This window comes from Passer domesticus, chromosome Z (genome assembly GCF_036417665.1).
Source record: "Passer domesticus isolate bPasDom1 chromosome Z, bPasDom1.hap1, whole genome shotgun sequence".
NCBI classification, from domain to species: domain Eukaryota; kingdom Metazoa; phylum Chordata; class Aves; order Passeriformes; family Passeridae; genus Passer; species Passer domesticus.
Window position 1 is genome coordinate 508,715 of NC_087512.1, and position 20,229 is coordinate 528,943.

General features: G+C 44.4%; 1 protein-coding gene across 4 annotated transcripts in view; it reads right to left on the reverse strand.

The window, feature by feature from the left end:
* LOC135289867 (alpha-protein kinase 2-like) overlaps positions 1-19,696 on the reverse strand; it is a 44,305-nt gene extending 24,609 nt beyond the window's left edge. The window contains exons 1-6 of one of the 4 annotated variants that reach the window (XM_064403747.1): positions 18,147-19,696; positions 9,789-11,469; positions 3,585-6,408; positions 1,474-1,621; positions 695-822; positions 572-607 (exon numbers count right to left, since the gene is read on the reverse strand). In XM_064403747.1, the coding sequence (XP_064259817.1) occupies positions 572-607; positions 695-822; positions 1,474-1,621; positions 3,585-6,408; positions 9,789-11,150 (4,498 nt within the window). In that variant the 5' untranslated portion in view covers positions 11,151-11,469; positions 18,147-19,696. Of the gene's footprint in view, positions 1-571; positions 608-694; positions 823-1,473; positions 1,622-3,584; positions 6,409-9,788; positions 11,470-18,146 lie in introns of those variants that run through there. The other 3 variants (XM_064403745.1, XM_064403746.1, XM_064403748.1) reach the window with 3 other exon arrangements.
* Positions 19,697-20,229: the final 533 nt, after the last annotated feature.

Here is a 20,229-nt window from a genome sequence, read left to right on the forward strand (position 1 = left end):
AAGGACCATCAGTAAAGGAGATAAATAGGAGAACAGAGCTACACAACAAAGAATTCCTTCCAGCTGTCCCTTGCAGTTACCTCTGGTTTAGCCTCTGTACACTATTGCCTCTCTTCAAAGCACAGAGGAAACACTGTACAGATAAGGCCAGAATTAGAACACTCCTTAACTCCACCTAAAATTCTCTGATTAAAAGTTATACAGTGCTGCTACATGAAAAGTCCTATCTTTATTTTGCACAAGGAAATAAATGCTTAATTTTAATTCTTCAAGGAAAAGAAAGGAAAGTCACCATGCCAACTGAAGGCCTGGACCTCTGCAGGCTGTTCAGGAATGACAACCCCACTGGCAAGGCACTATCTTTAGCTGCAGCACAGGCCACATGCTGGGTGTCACTGAACACCAGTTAACACACAGGGAAAGCATTCCAAAGCTCCATGCCTGCCTTTCTCCTGGAGTACAGTTACACAGCAGGTGACCTGCAAGAACCATGTGTTTGTGCCAAAGAGCTGCCAGTGTGTGTGTGTGTCTCTGTATGAAGCCATGCAATGCTACTTCACTTTATATTTACCTTCATAACTCTGAAAACTTGAAAGACGTTCCAATACTAGGAGGAAACCAAAAAAAAATTGTAATAAAAAACTCTGATGGAAACTGTCACTATTATTAATCAAAACTCTAAACTGGGGCTTACCTGCAGCAGTCAGATGAAACTCAGCAGTCACCTTTCCATACATGTTGTTCAAGCAGCAATAATACATTCCCTGGTCTTGGTAACTGGCTTCAGCTATTTCCAGAGAGACGGGAGAGTCATCCTGGGCACTGGAACAGAGCATTTTGTGCTATCACATATTTTACTTTTTTGATAAATTTGATCTCTCTGCACTGTTTACTTGTTAAAACACAGCACAATTATTTAGCAGATAATGACATGTATCAATACTATAACTGGTATTGCAATACAACAATCAAAATCAGAAAAGTTAAAACAAGAAGAATCAGAATAGAAAGTTTAACCAATTCATGCAACTTTTTCTCTCCACTTAAAAGAACATCTAAGAAGAATCCTTCCTACAAAATTTTTTATCCCCTCAGAAGTGTGCATTTTGATGGAAATGTATTTTCTTTCTTCTTTTTTTTTTTTGTAATGTTATTTTGTATTTTTGAAACATTCTAAACAGTTTTTTAGATTAGAATGTCATTACCACAATAAGGAAAATAACTAATTTCATTAAAATGTGAAGGGTAGATGCTGTTAATGCCCTTAAGAAGCTTTTATTTCTACCCTTCTCTTAGTTAAATGAGGTTCAAACTTTGACATTTTTTTGAAATCTGGATGACACTGGCTGTGAACAAGCTGAGAGGTGATATAACACAAACTGTGACCAATATCAATGCATTGTGAGAAGATCTGCCTCCTACAATTAGCAAAGTTACCCCGAAACTCCCAGTCCTTCAGAAACATTCCCTTACCTTCTCTGCAGCTGAGCCAGTACCTTGGAATCTTTAGTCCATGTAATGGTGGAGTCACCATGAATGTCACCAAACTGACAGCACAGCTTAATACTTCCAGAGCAGTCGGGGAATAGCTCTGCTTGGATCTTCTTCAGCAGCCTGGGGGCTTGAAACAGAAGAACCACAGTTTAGGATTTGAAGACAATTACATTGTTTTGGCATTTTAACATTTCACGTTAAGAACACGAATGCTGAAATCCCTGGTAAGTAATTATGACTTCTTGTGTCTCAATACCAATAATTAGTAGAATTTTTTAACTGATCACAGCCTGGGAAAAAGTCCCAAAAGGCCCTACCAGCCTGGATCTCTGCTAGGACTTTTTACTGCCTCACAGAACCCTCCAGACATTTTGCACATGGGCATGGTGTGGGCAGGGGGCTGGAGGGGACTTGGAAAGAAAGGGAATAGACATATACTTAGAGAAAGGTTTTGGGATCACAACACAGCCCTGCCCCAAGTGGCACATCCCTGCTCGATGTAAGAGATGTAAAATGCCAGATGTTTTGTTTCCAACTGTGTTAATTCTGAGCAGTTGCACTCTGAACGAGGTAGCATGGCATGTGTCCCTCGGGGATCCCATTCCTGCAGGTTACTGTGTACTGGTGTTGCTCCAGTAACACCCAACTTAAAGGGTCAGGCACACTGCCATGGTTTTCCCCATTCCCAATTCCAGGCCCCATCCAGGCCAGGTCTCCCCACTGGACTAGCAGCCCCTGAGTCCTGGGGCATGTAAACCTCGCTGTATCAGGGCTAAAGTGCCACAGACAGGACCTGACAGCTCTAGAAATAGAACTAATGGCTCCAGGCTCCTGCCCTGGCCAGCCTTCTCTCCTGCAGCTGAAATAATGCAAAAGAACACCGAGTATATTCCACAGCAACCAAACCAGCCTTCCCATAATGCCAGGGAAAGGGCCACAACTGTGCTCTAGAGCACAGACATACTTCAGCTGAGACTGAGGCAGAGCAGAAAGAGGTGAAGAAAATTCAGTGTTATCTGATGCAGCCTGAATGTTCAAAACATTTTGCAAGTGTAGCCTCAAGTAATGGAAAGAGGTCAGGCATTGCACAGCCACTGCAGTTTGCTTGCTCTGCTTTGAAGGAATGTGTCTCTCCTCCCACACATCTGGTTCCCTGGCAAAGGCTGCATCTTTGAACAGAGACAAGTCTGGGGTTTTTTAAATGTGATTAGAAAAAGTAGAAGTCTCACGAGACCGCACAGTAATTAGAGTGTGTGAAAAGCTCCTCAAATGTGTAGCTCACCTTTAGTCACTGTTCAGTCTTGCTCAGAACTATTAAATAATTTTATGACGTGAACATGAAATGTCACGTCAAAAGGTAAAAATAAGACCTTGGTCCTTGCAAACTACCCATAGAAACAACAAATCCCTCATCCGCCCAGCAGTCACAACCCTGCTACAGAGTTAGCAACCTTCTGGAGACTCTGACAGCAACCCGGATCTCCTTTCAGTTATATGTTTCCCATATCATTTTAATATTGCTCATTTCATCCGTGTCATTTTTGCAGCAGGGCAAAGCAATGCAGAACCAGTCAGAAGTCAGCACATAGGACCTCAAAACATTGTTTATCCGTGGTACCCTACTGCTAACAATAATACTTTGCTAGTGATAAATCCTTTGGTAAGCAAGAGGGGAGAATTGCAGCTGGGAGCTGCAATGCAGGAGCATAAGTAGGAACACAGCCCTGTGGGAACAGAGCAAGTAGTGGGCTTGCAGCTGCTACGTGGTGTGTAGTTATGTGGTACCATTATGCTCTTCATCCATGAAAACTGACTTCAAGAGGCCAGTGAGGCAGTGATTATTTCAAATGGGTTACAAAGCTCATGAACTGAATATACTTGCCAGCTGGGAAAAGAGTTCATCTCTGTGGCATGGGCATAGCACTTATTATTGAGTGCACAAATCTGGAAATAAAGCTCCATGAGGGCAGGACACCTTTAGCTGACTGAGTCAGTCTGAAAGAGGCTTGCAGTGCCTTTCAATAATCTTAATTTTGTACTGTAGCCACAATGATGGGAAAGAACAGAAAAGAAAATCCATTTTCTCTTACCTTTGCTATCCTTTTTCAAAATGAGTTTCCTTTGCTCTTTTCTATCCTCTTTATGAATCACGCCTCCCTCGCTCTTCCCAGACTTTTTAACACAGCTGGAATCCTTGCTGACACTTCCTCTCTCCTCCAGCCTGGGTTTTTTGGACAGAGTTGCTGATGGTAATTTCTTCTTAGCTCCAGCAGCTACATGCCCGCTCTTTGTTGTGTCCTCTTTACATTTGATGGGCTCAGGCCCTGCAGCAGCCACTGGTATCTGGCAGGATTTTGACCCTTCCTGATTTCTTTGACTTTCTGTGTTGACTGGGAATGGATCAAGTGTGGTCCACGCCAAAGAGAATGATGAAGTTCTTCTGTGGGGTGGTTGCTCTTGAAAACACTGGTTGTTCCCTGAATCAGCTGGTGGCAAATTAACTAAACCACTTACTACACTCTCTGCTGTCCTGACTTCCTCCTTTTTATCACACTCAGTGGACTTAATTGAATTCTCAGCCTCAGCTGTCTTGCTGGAAGGGATCAAGTCAGGACAAGACTGCTCTGTGCTAATATTCATAATCTGTTTCAGAGCCTGGGAGCCAGTCAAAGTGTGCAAAGGAGCCTTTGCTTCAGCTTCATCTGGGTTGTATTCAATAGCTCTTGGAATCTCATGTTCATTTTCACACAAGGCTGCTTCTCCTTTGGTTTCTCCAGGGACCCTCTGGAACAGACCCTTCCATGACTTGCAGGGAATTTCCAATGTAGTTAAATTCCCATTTGTTTTGACTCCCGTTTGTATGGATCCAGTTTTTCCCTCATTTCTTGTGGCAGGACACGCCACTGCAGATTCACTGGGAAGGCCCTCTGAGTGGCTTACAGATGTGGGGACGGGCAGGGTTTTGTTTCCAAGCAGTTGCTGGGAATGTAGCCAATCCTGGGAACCTCCATCCTCCCCACTTGCTGTGCTGTGGTGCTCACTTTGAGCCTCCCTGGGCAGTGGAGCACTGGCTGATGTTACACTTCTAGCTGCATAGGTGGGATTTTTTGAAGAATCTATTTTTAACCCTTCATCAGACCTGAAGGTGCTGTCAACAAAAAATGAATGCTGTTCTGTATTACAAAGGGAAGCTGCAGTCTGACTCTCTGAAACCTGACTAACTCCTGAGTCACAGGAAGCTTCAGCCCTGTGTTCCTCAGGTATGCAAATCTCTCTCTGTTCTCCTCCTGGTTTACATGGTTCACAGCAGGGCACTTCTACATAAAAATCTCTTAAAAATGGCTCCCCAGAAGGGGGAGGGACTGCTCCTTCTTGTTTTGCTACTTCTGTCAGTTGGTCTGTATTTTGGGGTAGATTCTTATGTGTTATGGTTTCGTGAAGCTGAATTAAACTAGGCGACTGCATTGCATCACTGTATTTCTGTGCATTAGAAACAACTTGAAAATCCTGACAGCCATTATTTTTTGAAAGATGGTAGCTGTCAGAATTACTGAAATTTGGTGCACTCAAGCCTGAGTGATTTCCTTTTTCTTGTAAATTCACTACACAACTTTTATGTATGGTGTTTACAGAAGAGTGTTCTGCATGTATAAACTGACTGGTATTTTCACTGGGAAAAATATCTTCCTCTTCAAGGAAATAAGCCAATTCTCCTCTCACTGGATAGCAGTCCATAAAATGACAGCCTTCTCCAGGTACAGACTCATTTGTCATGGCTATGTTGTATTCAGTGTGAAGTGACTGTCCAACTGTCCCATGTGACATATCTGATATGTCAGCTTTGGGACATGCTAAATTACAACTCTGAGTATTTTGTAACCTTTGAGGAGAATCTGCTTCACATGTTTGGGCAGCATTATTAACAGCAAGCTTCCCTTCCCAAGCCACAGTGGATCGTTTCCTGTCCGTGGCCATTGGATTTGGCTCTAAGCACTCCTGGGTACTTAGGAGGACACTGCTTGCTGGAACACAAATGGATGGTGTTTCCCTCTCATTCCCAGTGCCAGAATTTAGACAGACACCGTCTGTTCCTACCACTTGTGCAAGACAAATGTTTCCTCTGGATGCACTCTCGCATGCTGCAGCTCTCTGCAGGAGGATATCAGAAACATTGCAGTCAGCTTTCTCAGTTCTGGGCTTATGAGCTGGTTCTGTGATGGGCTCCTGCTCTTCTATCAAATCCATTGGCGAAGGAAGATCGGAACAGGTCTCCCGCACAGAGTTCAGTTCTGTGACTTTGATATCTGTACCTAAACTTGGGGTGCCTCTGCTTCCAAATGGGATTCGATAGTCTGAGTCATCTTCATGAAGAAGTTTCCACAGCTTGTCATGCACTGCAGATATATCAGCATCTCCTTTGCACTCAGCTTCTCCAGATTCCAGGACTGACGTGGGATTAGCTTCAGACACAGCCTCATGGGCTGATCGGCTGCAGAGAATATCTGGGTTACTGCTGTCATGTATGTCAAGCCCAGGCCTCTGCTCTCCCTCCCCTGGCTCATCACACAGCTTTGCAGAAGAGAGAACAGCACACAAGCATTCCTGTTTATCAGGAAGAGAGTCCATATCCCATTGAGGAGAAGGGGAAATGTTATTCTTTAACTTTTTGCCATTCCTAATAATTTGTTGTCCAGAGAAGACCTGTTGGTGACAACCTTCTCTCTTTTCACAAGGAGCACAGTGAAGAGAAGAGGTCTGTAAATCTGCATTCTTTGCTAGCAGCATGTTTTCAGCAGAGAGCTGGCTGGTTCCTGCACTCTCACAAGCCCTGAAGATGCCTTCCTTTTCTGTTCTGGGCTCCACACAGAGGTTCTCACAATTCTGGGTAACGCTTTTAAGATTAGCACCTTGACTCTTCAAAGAAGGAAAATAGAGCAATTTAATTAAAAATTAGAATTACAGCTTGACACAGGCCTGAAGGCCTGCAATTTTTTAACTTTTTTTTTTTAATATATTTTTGTCAATAGTCAAGTTTCTGACTTGTAACTATCAACATAATGGATTGAAATCAACCTCCTGGGTCTGAGTCTGAAAGTGTTGTCCTTAGAGAAGGATTTGTAATGAAGTTAATCAATTTTACCTCACAGTTTCTCACTGTTTTTTAAGCAGAAATAGTTTTGCAAGGTAATTCTCCTTTGCAAGTAAAGTCCCCATGTTACATTTATATCCCTCTGTTTGCACAAATGGAATGTAACAAGCAATCCCTAGAATACAGACTAAAAGTACATCACTGTCTCTGGGTATCAGCTCCCTCAAGTCCACTACATTTGGGACTGCTTTTACTTTACATTGCTCTCCAGCAATCCACCTTAATAGATCTTGCCACTTCCCTGTTTCATGCAATGCAACTCAAATTCCCCGTTCCTAAAATGACACTCTCTTTTAGATGGCACACCTGCCCTGGAGTAGCTGAAATACCTCAATATCTGTAATTATTTCAACTGCTTTAGAGAGGTGAAACAAAATACCTGAGCTGTGCTTTGCCCTGCAGACTGACAGGCACATCCTGCCTGCTATTCCTGCTCAAAAGGCAGAAAAAGAGGAAGAACTATAATATTTTAAAGAACAGAAAGTGAGTTCTCTGCCAACACCATAGAGCAACAGGCTAATCACAGCTGTCAGGAGTCCATACTCCAAAGCAGTACAGATTTTCTAAGGCATTTTTTCTTGGTATGTCTCCCAGGAAAGACTACAGCCAGCTTAAGACATAGGTAACAAAATGGGAACTGCCATTCCCAGGGTAGATCCTACTGAACGAGCAGGGCTGGTGTCACGAGCTGCAGTTACTCCACGCAGGACTCCCCTGCTTGCTCTGACACAGAGCTCCAGCCCCTCTGGCACGGCTCAGGCCTGGACTGCTCCCTTGCAACGCCGAGCTCATCTCAGCCAGATGCCCAATTACCTGGAACTTCGTGTCAGTTCTGCTTCTCTCCTTTTTGGATGACAAAATTCACAATTATCTAGAAGTGACACAAGTCTGTCTTGGGAGGGTCAAACCAAGGATCTCTCAGATTTTATGTGAACAGGCTGTTCTGATATGGAAGAAACCAGAATAATGGCTCTGTAACCAGGAGTGACAGCAGCACCTTGTGCTAAGAGGGCTGACCCCTGACAGGGACCCAAGGGTGCTGACCACTGAACTCTGACAGAACAGGGCTCTGGCTGAACGCTGAACACTGACAGGAACAGGGTGCTGGACACTGGCAGGGACAGGGTGCTGTCTGACTGCTAACAGAACCAGATTCCCAATGACACCCAGCAAAGCCTCCTGGCTCTCTGTACCCTATGTAACATCACACAGCTGGCACCGTTTGTGTCTTGGACCTGCTATTAATGAAGCTGCTCTGAAGCACCAGGTAAATAAAGAATTTCACCTCGGGCTAGGCCATGAGGTCGTGAAAGGAGTGAGGAGCCTCCTACCAAGGAGAAGTCACTCAGCACAGCAGGTGCTGCACCAGACACACTGAAAGGTTGCTCCAGTTCGAACGCTTGGCGCCAAGGGGAAGTGTAAATCCTCGGGTCATTAGTGCTGTGATCCCCTGGCTGCTCTGTACCCCTCAGCAGACCTGACTCCCACATGCACAGGGAAAGTAGCACACCCCTCCAAAGCCGTCAGCTTTGGGTTTGCTGCGAGCCCCTCCCCTTCCTCCCGCAGCTGTCTCACTCTGGGCTCCAGCAAACGCCCCAGGGTACTTTTACAGAAACTAAAGTGTTTCTGGCTTACTATATGGGCACTGTGAGAAGCTGTCCACATTTTTCTAGTACTCCAAAAAAAGGAGCAGTATTCAGGTGGGATGCTTTTACTTGGCTCATTTTTAAGACCACTTAATTTTGAACCTACACCTGAATTTCACTGTCATACACACATGTTTAAAAATGGGGGGTTGGTGTGTGCCCAGCTCTCGTCCTTTTGCATACACTAATACTCATTTTTTATCCAATGACATACTGACTACGCACAACAAGAGTCTAAGTGGCTGCTCTGAAATTTATGCCAGGCACCTGACAGCTGCTCTTGGCTAAGAGGCTTCTGGGATTTAAATTATTGCACTGGACTTGGGGAAAAAACAAGCAAACAAAGCCTCTGGCAAACCACGGCCATACACCCTCGCAGGAAGCTCTGAGGAGGTTAATTCAAGTGAGGGGTATTCCCCATCATACAGACATCATGTGCTCCTCAGATGGGATTGGAATTTTATGTACCATAAAACCAGAGAAATTTATCAGCATTTTTCAGGAAAAATAATTCAGTGATTTCTGACTGCTGAAGACACCCCAGTGGTGAGATTAAAGTCACTCTACTGTGACACTACACCCAGAACTGGGAAATATTTTTGCCCAAATGATCAGATGAAGAAAAGCATGTGCAACTGGAAAAAAATTTTTGTGACAAATGGTTTTTTTTCCTATGCAATTAGCTTCACACCTTCAAACCAGAAAAATTGGTGACAATAAGATTATTCATTATTTAATAGTATTTATATATCTTGAGTCTTTACAATGTGAAATAAAAATGATGATTCAATTTTCCTACTTAGGAAAACTGGTAGAGCATCATACCAGTCTCTACAACTGTAGTGATTTCTCCAGCTCATTTTCTACCAACAGCATAAAATATGCAAATACTTGGAGAGTACCAGAGGGGTTTGAACTTTTAATTGGTTTGTATGTTTCAACCATAATATCCAACTCTTTCATTGTTTTATTTTTAAAAATCACAGAGCTCCATTCACCTCTGTAACATGAACTCTCTGCACTGAATTCCCTTCATTGTTACAAAACCAGAGCAAACCCCTGCTGAATGGTTTAGGTTTCCAGCACCATAAGTGGAGGACGGTTTTGTTTGTTGCACGTAGATTGAAAAAAAAGTAAATCAAAGCATTCTCTGCTCAAATACCAACAGGTAGTTGAGAAACTTTCTGGGTTGAAAGAAGCATTACTTTGCTAAGACCTGTGCAATACCCTCCATATCAGATTTCCCTATCCAGCTGTCCAGAGGCCCATTAGTGCCTCTCACCATTATCAGGCTCACTCTATAATTAGAACAGCTTAGGCTTTACTTGGGCCTTTTCTAAACCCAGATTTCCCTCCCAGCCGTAGCTGTCATTCAGAAGTACATGAATAGGATCTTTCAAAGTAATTTTGATTTTACATTATTTTGTGACAAGCAGGAATAAATCACATTGAGCTCAGCAGAGCAGCTCTTTGTGTTAAATGATAAACATGTTACTTACCCCAAATGAGATGTTCTCATCTGGCATCTGGTTTTGCTCAGACAGCCTCCAAGTCCTTTTCCTTTCCCAGTGATCTGCCTCTTCTGTCGGACACAGACCAGCCTGCATTGGCACACTTTCTGCCTCTTCGGTAATCTGTGCTGAGCAGACCCCCTCCTGGCTGGGAGACGGAGCTCTGGATTCCCTACCTGCTGCTGCAGCCTGGAAAGACTGTCCTATAGTACTTACATATCTGCAAAGTTCTACGGGGTTTAACAGCTTCAAAAGGTTTCTCCTCAGACTTTCTGTTAAGGTACAGACAGCGTGCCGTGCATTTCCCTCTGGCACATTCCTTCTCCCCTCCTCCAGCAGCAGTGAGCTTTCCCCCAGCACGTCCCCGTCGGGGCTGGTTTCTGTCATTGTCCCCGAAGCCTGATCTGTGCAAGCAGCACCTATGCCATGGGCAGAGGAATCTACCTGGGCAGGGACAGTGTCCCTGGGCTTTGGTTCGTCCCTTGAGGAACCTGCAGCCAGATGGCCACTTCCATTAGTCTCTTCTTCACTTCTGGGATGTTCATTTCCAGTGGCTGCAGAAGCAACAGGCACTTGATTCTTCTCTTTGTCTTTCAAAATGGCACTTTTATCTCGGTGGTGTCCAACAGTGAGAGTCATCTCTGTCTGCAGAGCTGACTGGCTGTACATAGAGGGGTCTCTCCTTACGTTTACTCCTTTGATTTTTGACTGATGCTCACAGAAGCCAATGGGGGTATCCATAGGCGTAGTGTTATCTGACACTTGGAACACACAAGGCATTTCACTGAGGAAGTAAGCACACCCATCACAATCCTTACTCAGCTTTAGATCATCTTCATCATCACTTTCTAATAAAAATTCTAATTTCTTTTTCCAGATTTCATCTTCATGTACTGTAAGCACATCTGAACATTCAAAGTACTCCAGGTCATCATCAGAAAAGTCATCACTTACACTTGTTACTTTCTCTGCATAAATCTCCAGAACAGCAGCAGACTTTTCAGAGTCATCTTTTCCAAAATCGGTGAGATTACCTAGGGAAGTGTCTGCCTGCTCACCCAGCAGGGAATTCCTGCTTAGAGGTCTGCCCAGCCCAGGCCCTTTACATGCCTGGACATCTGCCAGAGACTGAGGAGATGCAGAGTCTTGTGTGTTAAGGCAACAGTTGCCTGTGTGACAAGTGGTTACGTCTGTGGGGTGGGAAGACACCTGTCTGCTGCAGTATTCCTCTGCTCTTCCAGCAGTGACATCAACCACACCGTTAAAATGAAGCAGGTCATCACCACCCTCTAACAAATCTTTCAGGCAGGAAAAAGTTGCCTGGGATTTAACTACATTTTTAACATCCATTTTGTCTTCTGTGTTAGGCAAGTGTCTTGAGGGATTTCTCAAGTGGAGACAAAACTCCTGCTTTGCTGAGTTTCTCAAGCAGTGAATGAATGATTTTTGAAGAGTCAGAACCTGATGAAATCAACACAGTCTCACCCTGGCAGGGGGAACTCTTGCATTGTGCAAAATGTTTCCCATTTTGCTCATTCTGCCCTGAAGTCTGTCATGAGTTCATTTACGACAACAACAAATTCTGGGCAAGTTTTGTTCTTTGTATGTGGTTCTGGGTCAAGAAAAGTCATTCTAGCTCTCAGTGAAGTGCAGATCTTGTTCTGTGCACCTGCAAGTAAAAGAAGACAAAGTTTAAAATTATTTCTGAAATGGCTATAGGTATTTTCTAAAAGGTGGTCAGTTGACACATATTTGCAAGCACTTTCAAAACAAGAAATCATTATTTAAAACCCAAGATCAGACGTTAAGGCAGTAACCCTAACCTGGCTGCCTATGCAATGACACTTACTGGCAGCACATTGCAAGTGTCCGGAGTGATCTGTGCTAGAATAAATCCTTGAGCACACCCACGCATCCATGTGGCACCTCAACAGGGGCTCTAGTACACAGCCCTTCAACTTCTCTAAATGCAAACAGGAACCTGCAGACTGTACCTTTCCACATGTACACCACTGCTACAGCTACCTGCTGCTTTGGTAGTCACATTGGCAAAACAGCAGGTTATTCCTTGGACTGGCATCATAGAGACATAAATCCCAAACTCTGTTTGTAGAAATACCCAGAACGACCAGCCTGCTTAGACTTTTTAGGACAATTTGTGTTAAAAGCAATTTTCTTGTGCTCTGGTTTGATATTTGTCATTCCTGTGCTGAAAGAACAGTGAAATGAGGCAGGCTTACTTCAATTTCCTGCTCATATCAAGTTTTCCCCTCAAGTGGGTGTGCAGTAGCACAGTGGTCTGGCAATACTGAGTTCACATAAAATCCAAGTGAGATACACCAAAAGGCTTCCACTGGCTGAATCCAAAGAAATGTGGAATAATTTCTCTCTTCCGTAACAAAGCCCTTCTTTCCTTAGCATTCCCAAATCTTAGGATTTTAGATACTTTAGATGTTTTTGTACACTGCTAGGAGCACTCTGGTTCATCAGTCACCTTGGAAAAGGTGTGACATGGCAGCACTGGAAAAGTACTGTAGCAGTTTTGAGTAAATTTGACCTCCTGGAGGATGCCAGACTAATGGCTCTGAAAAAAAAAGTGACTACATTTATTCCAGAATTGGTGAAGAGCAGCAGGAAAAGCTTTCTTGCTGTGTAATCCAACGAAGCCATTTATGTTATGAATAGAAAGTTGTATTTTTTTTAGTTTCAGAGTTAAAAAAAGCAAGTCAAACCGTCAGACTTCTTTGGTTTAGCTGCCAAAGAAAAAGTTTTTAATTACTCGTTAATGGCCGGTGATTAACTATTGTTCCTCTGATGCCGGCCGTTTGCCAAGAAGACACCAAGAGAAACCCTCCAGGGTAAAGAGAATGGGCAGTGACACCAGAGCCAACATGCAAATGAGAAATGCATTGCACCCTGGGTTTTTTACAGTTTTGCAGTTTTTACAAGAAAAACCCCTAAAATCACTAGCCAACAAGTGACTTAAGTGACATCTAAGGATGGGAGCATAGTCCCGTACCTGCTTGGACCTTTTTGTTTCTCACCCTAACCTGAAAGATGCTGATTAAAGAGACCCCCCCGGGTTTTTAAACAAACAAGCTAAGGACTCCACGACTCTCCCGTGAGGACAGAGTCCCCAGCTCTGTCTGCAGACCAGCGGACAAAGCTGCATCACCCTCCTCCTTCATGCCACCTGTCGATTTCTCCCCACCTGAGCTGATTCTTCTTAATGAAGGCATTAAAAAGGAGAAAGATCTCCTGCCATTTATTTCATGTGTGACAAATAGTTTGAGTCCACGTACACCAAGGAGCCCAGACAAACAGCACATGGGGCAACCAGACCAGCCTTTCTGATCACACTGCTTTCCTTTTCAACTCCAAGGAATACATTTAACAGAACAAAAACAGAGCAGTAGGGATTAATCTTTTCCTCACCCATTTTATTACAGTACCATGGAAATACCCTTCAGAGTTCAGCCTCTCCTCTTAAATATGCATTTGCCTAACGTTTCCTGTTGCATTCTTTCAATGCTTCTCTCATTTTTGCTTTTCAGAAGACCAGATGTCTCGCTCCTCTCTTTTGGAGGTTGCAAATTATTTTTAAAGCATGGTAATTTCCCCAGCTGAAAAGTGCTTTGGCAACACGTTTTTAATGTAGATTGACTAATGAAGAGCCTTTACTAAAGCCATTGTACTAGACAGTTATCATTGTCTCAGTTTGGCTGCACTCTGACATTGAGAGGAAAAGAGCTGTCAAGATTTTTCCATATGAAAATTACATTGGATTTCCATGCACTGTCAGATGCAACCACAGAAATGAAAGCAAAATAACATTCCAGGAGAAAACTGCAACAAATGATGGGTTTCCACCCAAGACAAAGAGATGCTATTTTTTTAAATCTGGAAAGAAAATAGAAAGTATGAAGATTTTTTTAAAAGTTCAATTACTGAATTTAGACAGAAACTGGAAAGAGAACGTTTAGTACTATACCCTCTCAGCTCCTCAGGAAAACTTGTGACAGAGGATGCACAGTGCAATTCACAGAGGGAAGAGGAATGGGAGACACCATGCTAATTTACCATCAGCTGTTGACTAGTAACCTGAAAATTAATTTCTCGATAAACTGGGAGTTGAACACTTGCTGGCAGAAGACATGAGAACATGCCAGGGTGTTGTGGCTGCTTGTCCCAACTCTCACTCTGAAAACCAATGATGTTACTTGCTGAATCAGGTCCTGGCTCACAACAGGAGACACCTGAAGCACAGCCACACAGGAGGAATTCGCACACCAGGTTTGAGCAGGTCATGGCAGGAAATATGCCTTGTTTGGCTCTCTAATCTTCTGTAAACAGATTTTCCATTTCGTACTGATCAGAACCATGGGGGATTTTTACAGTAGCCCTTGAGGCAAATGAAACACAAGTTCATGTTCAGCAGGGTCTGGTCCTGCCAGAGCTCTGTGCCTGGGAACTGAGATTAAGGGAGAACAAAGCTGGGAGCAGCATGAGAACAGCAACCTGACAACTGTGCTTGGGTGTGATTGAGGAGAAATATTGAACTGATGCAAACCTGAAACAGTCAGATTAACAAGGCAGCAAGAGGCAGATGGAGCTGCTTCACCAAAACCCTTTGACAGCAGGAAGTTATCAGGGTTTGTGAAAAACAATCCATGTCAAATAATATTTAACAAAAGAATGGCTGGGAAAAGAGTCAGTGGAAAAATCCCCTTTATGACCTCTCTGAAGCATTTTTCTTTCATTCAATATCTATTCATGAAGTAATCTCTGTTTTGTGTGCAGGCCCTCCTCAGCCCACACTGTTTTCAGTAGGATTCCTCCCTATCTTTCAGCAGCACTCACTCGTCCCTGACCTTGCTGGAGCTGTCCCACCCACCCAGGAACCACCTCCTGTTATCTGTGTGGCCCCAGCCCTGGGGCTCAGGGCCTGTCCCACGCGTTCCCATGGCACAGTGAGCACCTGGTCAATGCCCACCCCTCGATGGAGCCGAGCTGTGACCCCCTCAAAGCTCCCACTCAGAGCAGGTCCTGCCAAGGACATGCCTCACACCCACCCGGCCAGAGGAGTGGGAGTGGGGGCGGCTGAGTGAGCCCACACGAGGGATATCTCAGCAGAGCACCGGGGGAATGACACTGATAATGCCGCAGTGGTTCACACTGGGAAACAGCCTTTCATCAACCAACACTCTGGGCTCTCCATACCAAGCTGACAGCAGTTCTGGGATGGATACCTGAAACATGAGAGAGAGCTCCAGAAACACTGTGTGCCTCAGGGCACGTGGACCATGGCTGCAGGAACTGAACTGCTGCTGGCCACAGCAATTCGGTCAGAACCCTTTGCCTTAAGTGACCGAGGATTAACTTTCACCAAAGTCGTACACACAAAAAGGCCAGCCTTTCTCCTTTGTACATAGGTGCACCTGAGGAGGATGTGGATGTGAGCCACACACAGTCTGCTCACCTGTTCTTCGAACACTTCTCCAGCAGACAGGTCCTGTTTAGAGAGCCAGTGCTTGTGTGCTTTGCTTTTTTTAGTCTGAGCTTTTTGGCCTGAGACAACTCCCCAGCTGCCAGCTGAGCTTCCTACTATGGTCTCCACCCCACAGGCTGAACTTTGGGACCTGGAGTTACTCTTTTGCAACACAGTTATCTTCTATCCTATCCTATCCTATCCTATCCTATCCTATCCTATCCTATCCTATCCTATCCTATCCTATCCTATCCTATCCTATCCTATCCTATCTTATCCTATCCTATCCTATCCTATCCCATCCCATCCCATCCCATCCCATCCCATCCCATCCCATCCCATCCCATCCCATCCCATCCCATCTCACCCTACCCTACCCTACCCTACCCTACCCTACCCTACCCTACCCTACCCTACCCTACCCTACCCTACCCCACTACTTTTCTTAGATTTAGCAAAAGCTCTTTCTCCACCTGCCTGAGCATACATTATACATTCCCTTTAAGAGATGTTTACTCACAGGTAGCTAAACCACAAAGAAATATAATAATTTGGTCTATATAATTAGACTTCATGTAAAATGAACATGAAATATTTCCAAACCAAGCCACCAATAACCAGAGAACTTGTCTTGATGATGAACAGAAATGGTCATATATTACATAGATCCAACCAGAAAGCTTGCTGGTATGAACAGCAAGATGTAAGAAATATTTATTAAAGGAACAGAAAACAGCATAGGTAGAGCAGAAACAATAAAAATTAAAAAAAGGCAAAAAGAAATCTCTGCTAACCACAGGATCCCAAGACTGACCAACTACAGCACCATATGTATAACAAAAAACCTGTCACCTGTGAAATCTGAGTGTCCTGCTTAAATCTGCAATGCTCCAAGGTTAATGCTAATTCCCTTGCCATTCTCCTTGGAATGTCCCTCAAATATGTCTTAGCTTTCCTACAGAACTTTGCATATGTTTCGTTTAGCTCCTCTAAGAAGTCAGCAGGTATAATTGCATCCAATCCCCATTCCTACCCTGTCAACTGTTTTTTATCTGGGAACATACTTTTTTTTACTCCTCATGCAGGGCAGCTCTCAACAGAGATCTTTTGAAGTTTCACATTTTTCTTCTTCCAAAGTAAAACAAAACATAAGACTTTTCAGTTATACACTTAACACGGACATTACACACCAATATGTATTTCTTAAATGAGGTTTTATATGCCCTGTACAGAAATACATACAATATACTTATGATCTGGAACATATAACTTTATCTTTCCAGAAAGGTTGCCATGAATGTTTTGCTATGTTTAAATGCTTTTCCTGATGTTCTCTGTTTAAACTTTCTCTTTAATAGAAATCAAAGATTTCAAAAGTTGTTGGTTAAAGGTTTCATCAACACTGACATTGTGAAACTTTTAAGCTCAGTGCATCTGTAAGTACTAATGGAATCAAGTTCCACATGAAATTTCTGATCTGCTATTCCTGGTCTATACAAGCTTCCCAACTTGGAACACATAAAAACATTTTCTAAATGAGTTGTGATCATGGTTGCATTCTTAAACTGTTACCTTGTAAAAGTTACAACCTCCAAGAGAATAGAAACCAGGATTCCAGATTCATTGTAACTTTGTGAACTCTACTCAACCCCAGGGCTATAGTAAGGATTTATACAGCAGTGAGCCTACTACAGAGTGAAACATTTGATGGGGTAGAAATGAGAACCCACATGCGCACGGATTTACAATGATGCATTTTCTACTTGTTTCTCCACCTCACAGGAGTTCTGCCTGGTTCAGTTCTGTCTCAAATACAAACAATAACTATAACAACATTATTATTTTCCAAGTCCGTCGACATGCCACAACCAAATGGAACCCCTCGAGCAGCATACTTGTCAAAGAGTGCACAGTGTCAGAAACTAAACCACAGAAACGCTGAATTATCTAAACCAGTTATCACACTATCTATTGGATTAACAAGGTCTAGGTAAGAAAAACATCAGTGAAGTTGTGGCTGTTCAAAAAGCAAATGTCTGGAAAATATGCCCTTGCCAAAAATTCTGTGATACATTGCGGTTCTTCAGCTGCCAATATCCAAGGCTTTTTGACAACATTTTGATTAGTGCAGTACCCACTGTAAACAGCCCCACACTATAAAAACACCTCAGCCATAATTCATCAGCTAAATAGAATAATAAATGACTGGCTCTGCACATGTCAAACAAACACCTTAATATAGAGTAATTAAAATAAGCAATCACAGCACGACTCTTAACACTGATCTGTCTTAATCTATTTTTAACATCTGTCAAGCATCTGACCCTGTCAGACTGAGCAATTCATGAAGCCTGGGAATCGTCTATTACTACCAAGTGACCAGACCTTTTTCTCAAGAATGGAGGAACTTTTTATCTAATGAGTATTAGACCGTGCAATAAATATTTAGAATTCATAAATGTGTTTTTCAGGACACCCAGTATCACTTACGCAGCCTTTAGAGAAGGAAGCTTGCTTTCGTACAATTTTTGCAATTTTGTCTTAAGGAGACTTGGTGGAAATAGTAGCAGAGTGTAGTTTCAGAAACAGTGAGCAGAATTATTAATGCAACATGTTTAGAAAAACCCAAATCTATCAGGATAAACAAAAATGGCTCTTCTTTAGCAGAAGGAAATAACAAATCCCATTTCCTGGTCAATAGCAGTATAAATCACTATACCCATGTACTGCATTGATAATAAAACTAACTTGCTTTTCTTCCTTTATTAGTCTTTTATGATACACATTCTATTTGCCCACAGGAGAAAAAAAGCAGACAAATAATTTTCAAAGTCCAAACATGCCGACCCCTCACTTACCCTCAAGCTCTTTGTGGATGTTCTGGGATAGGCTGCTCCTGGGCTGGGCCTCGCTGCTGGAGACAAAGGAGGCCGAATTTGCGCGCGTTGTTTGGAGCTGCACGCCAGCCCGACGGCTTCGCCGGTGTTTTGAGTGTGACCTCAGGATAGGGAGTCTGATCACTGAACAGTTTGACTTTTAAGAGAGACGATTTCATTACATGCAGCAGATGGCCCTTCCTGGGAAAACCTCTGCCAGACAGGGAGTTGGCAGTGAGAAGAGGGCACATCCTACTTCCATAGAAGTCCATAGGAATTTCCTAATGGCCTTGAGACAGAGGAAGTGTTGGCCTTAGCTTTTCATAACAAAGCACTGGCTTGTTTTTTGAAGTACATTACTGCTCTCCTAGGCACATTGGGAATTTCTTACTTGCTGGAAGTTAAGTGCACAAAAGTTCTGCTGAGCATGAGGAAATCCACAGTGCCTAACAAGTAGGCTGAGGAAATCAAAGGTGGACAGTGGACTTTTCATAATCTCTACACAGAAATTACTTAATGATTCTCATCCCTCAAAGGCAAATAAGCAACTCCCGAAGTAAGAAAGTGTTTCCACTCTTGGTACCCAAGGAGACAAGTCTCACACAGGGCAAAGTGGAATGAATTGCACAAACTGCCCTGAGCTCAAGGGATCTGGAAGAGGCTGAAAAGCAACTTTTGTGCCAATTTTTTTCTTAAGCATTTTGAAGGATGCAGCTAAAACTGGTTACAAGATACTACTGTGCTAAATACTTCTTGCTCCCAGTGTTATCTATACAGATAGGAAACAGGTCTTCAGCAATAAATACAGCACTTCTAACCACCCTCATCCAGAAATAGCAATAAGGATATCTATGCTTTATATAAGACCCTAATAGTCAAAATAACCCCCAGGGAAATGACAGGCAGCCATGTCCAAATCAGAACAGTTTGTGTTGGAAGGGGCCTTTAAGGGTCATATAGTCCTGCACCAACATGGGCAGAAACAGCTTCTGTCAGACCAAGGTGCTCCAAGCCCCATCCAACCTGATCTTGAACACTTCTAGGGATGGGACATCTACCACCTCTCTGAGCTATGTGAATGCTTGATCACTGATTAAAAATGTTCATAAAATTACTTTCTTAGTCACTTTCAGTCCACTGTGAGCGAGTTGCAATACCAGAGAGGTGAGAATTCGCCTCAGATCATCTGTCCGTTTGCAGTGATGAGCATCACCCACGGGAACATCTCCTTGGGAGGCTCTTCCCGAGCAGCCCCTCCTCTCCCTCGCTAAGGACGCAAGGTGCCTTACTCTGCGCGCTTCCACAGTGGCAGCAGGCTGGGGAAAGTTGTGTCAAGGAGGAGAGTCCATGGTCGTGCTGGTTGCAGTTGGATAAAGCTGTTTCTCTTCAAAGCGAAACCCTGCCCGCAGCGTCCTGTGGGCTTTGTCTGGTTTCCGCCCCAGGCCCGGTTCTAAAGCCACCTTCGGCCTTCTCAGCGCCAGCTGGGGACGCTGCAGGAGGTCTCGCCCTGGCAGTCGGATACACGACACTCCCATTTCAACACGGGTACAACCACACCCGGTGTGTTCCCTCTCGGTGTCCGAAGGGGCCGACGGGCCGTCCCGCGGCGCGGTGCCCTCAGGGCTGGGCCCCTCAGGGCTGGGTCCCTTAGGGCCGGGCCCCCTCAGGGCCGGGTCCCCTCAGGGCTGGTCCCTCAGGGCTGGGTCCCTCAGGGCTGGTCCCTCAGGGCTGGGTCCCTCAGGGCTGGTCCCTCAGGGCTGGTCCCCTCAGGGCTGGGCCCCTCAGGGCTGGGCCCCTCAGGGCTGGGTCTCTCAGGGCTGGTCCCTCAGGGCTGGGCCCCCTCAGGGCTGGGTCTCTCAGGGCTGGTCCCTCAGGGCTGGTCCCCTCAGGACTGGGCCCCCTCAGGGTTGGGTCCCCTCAGGGCTGGGTCCCTCAGGGCTGGTCCCTCAGGGCTGGTCCCCTCAGGGCTGGTCCCTCAGGGGTGGGCCCCTCAGGGCTGGTCCCTCAGAGCGGGTCCCCTCAGGGCTGGGTCTCTCAGGGCTGGTCCCTCAGGGCTGGGCCCCCT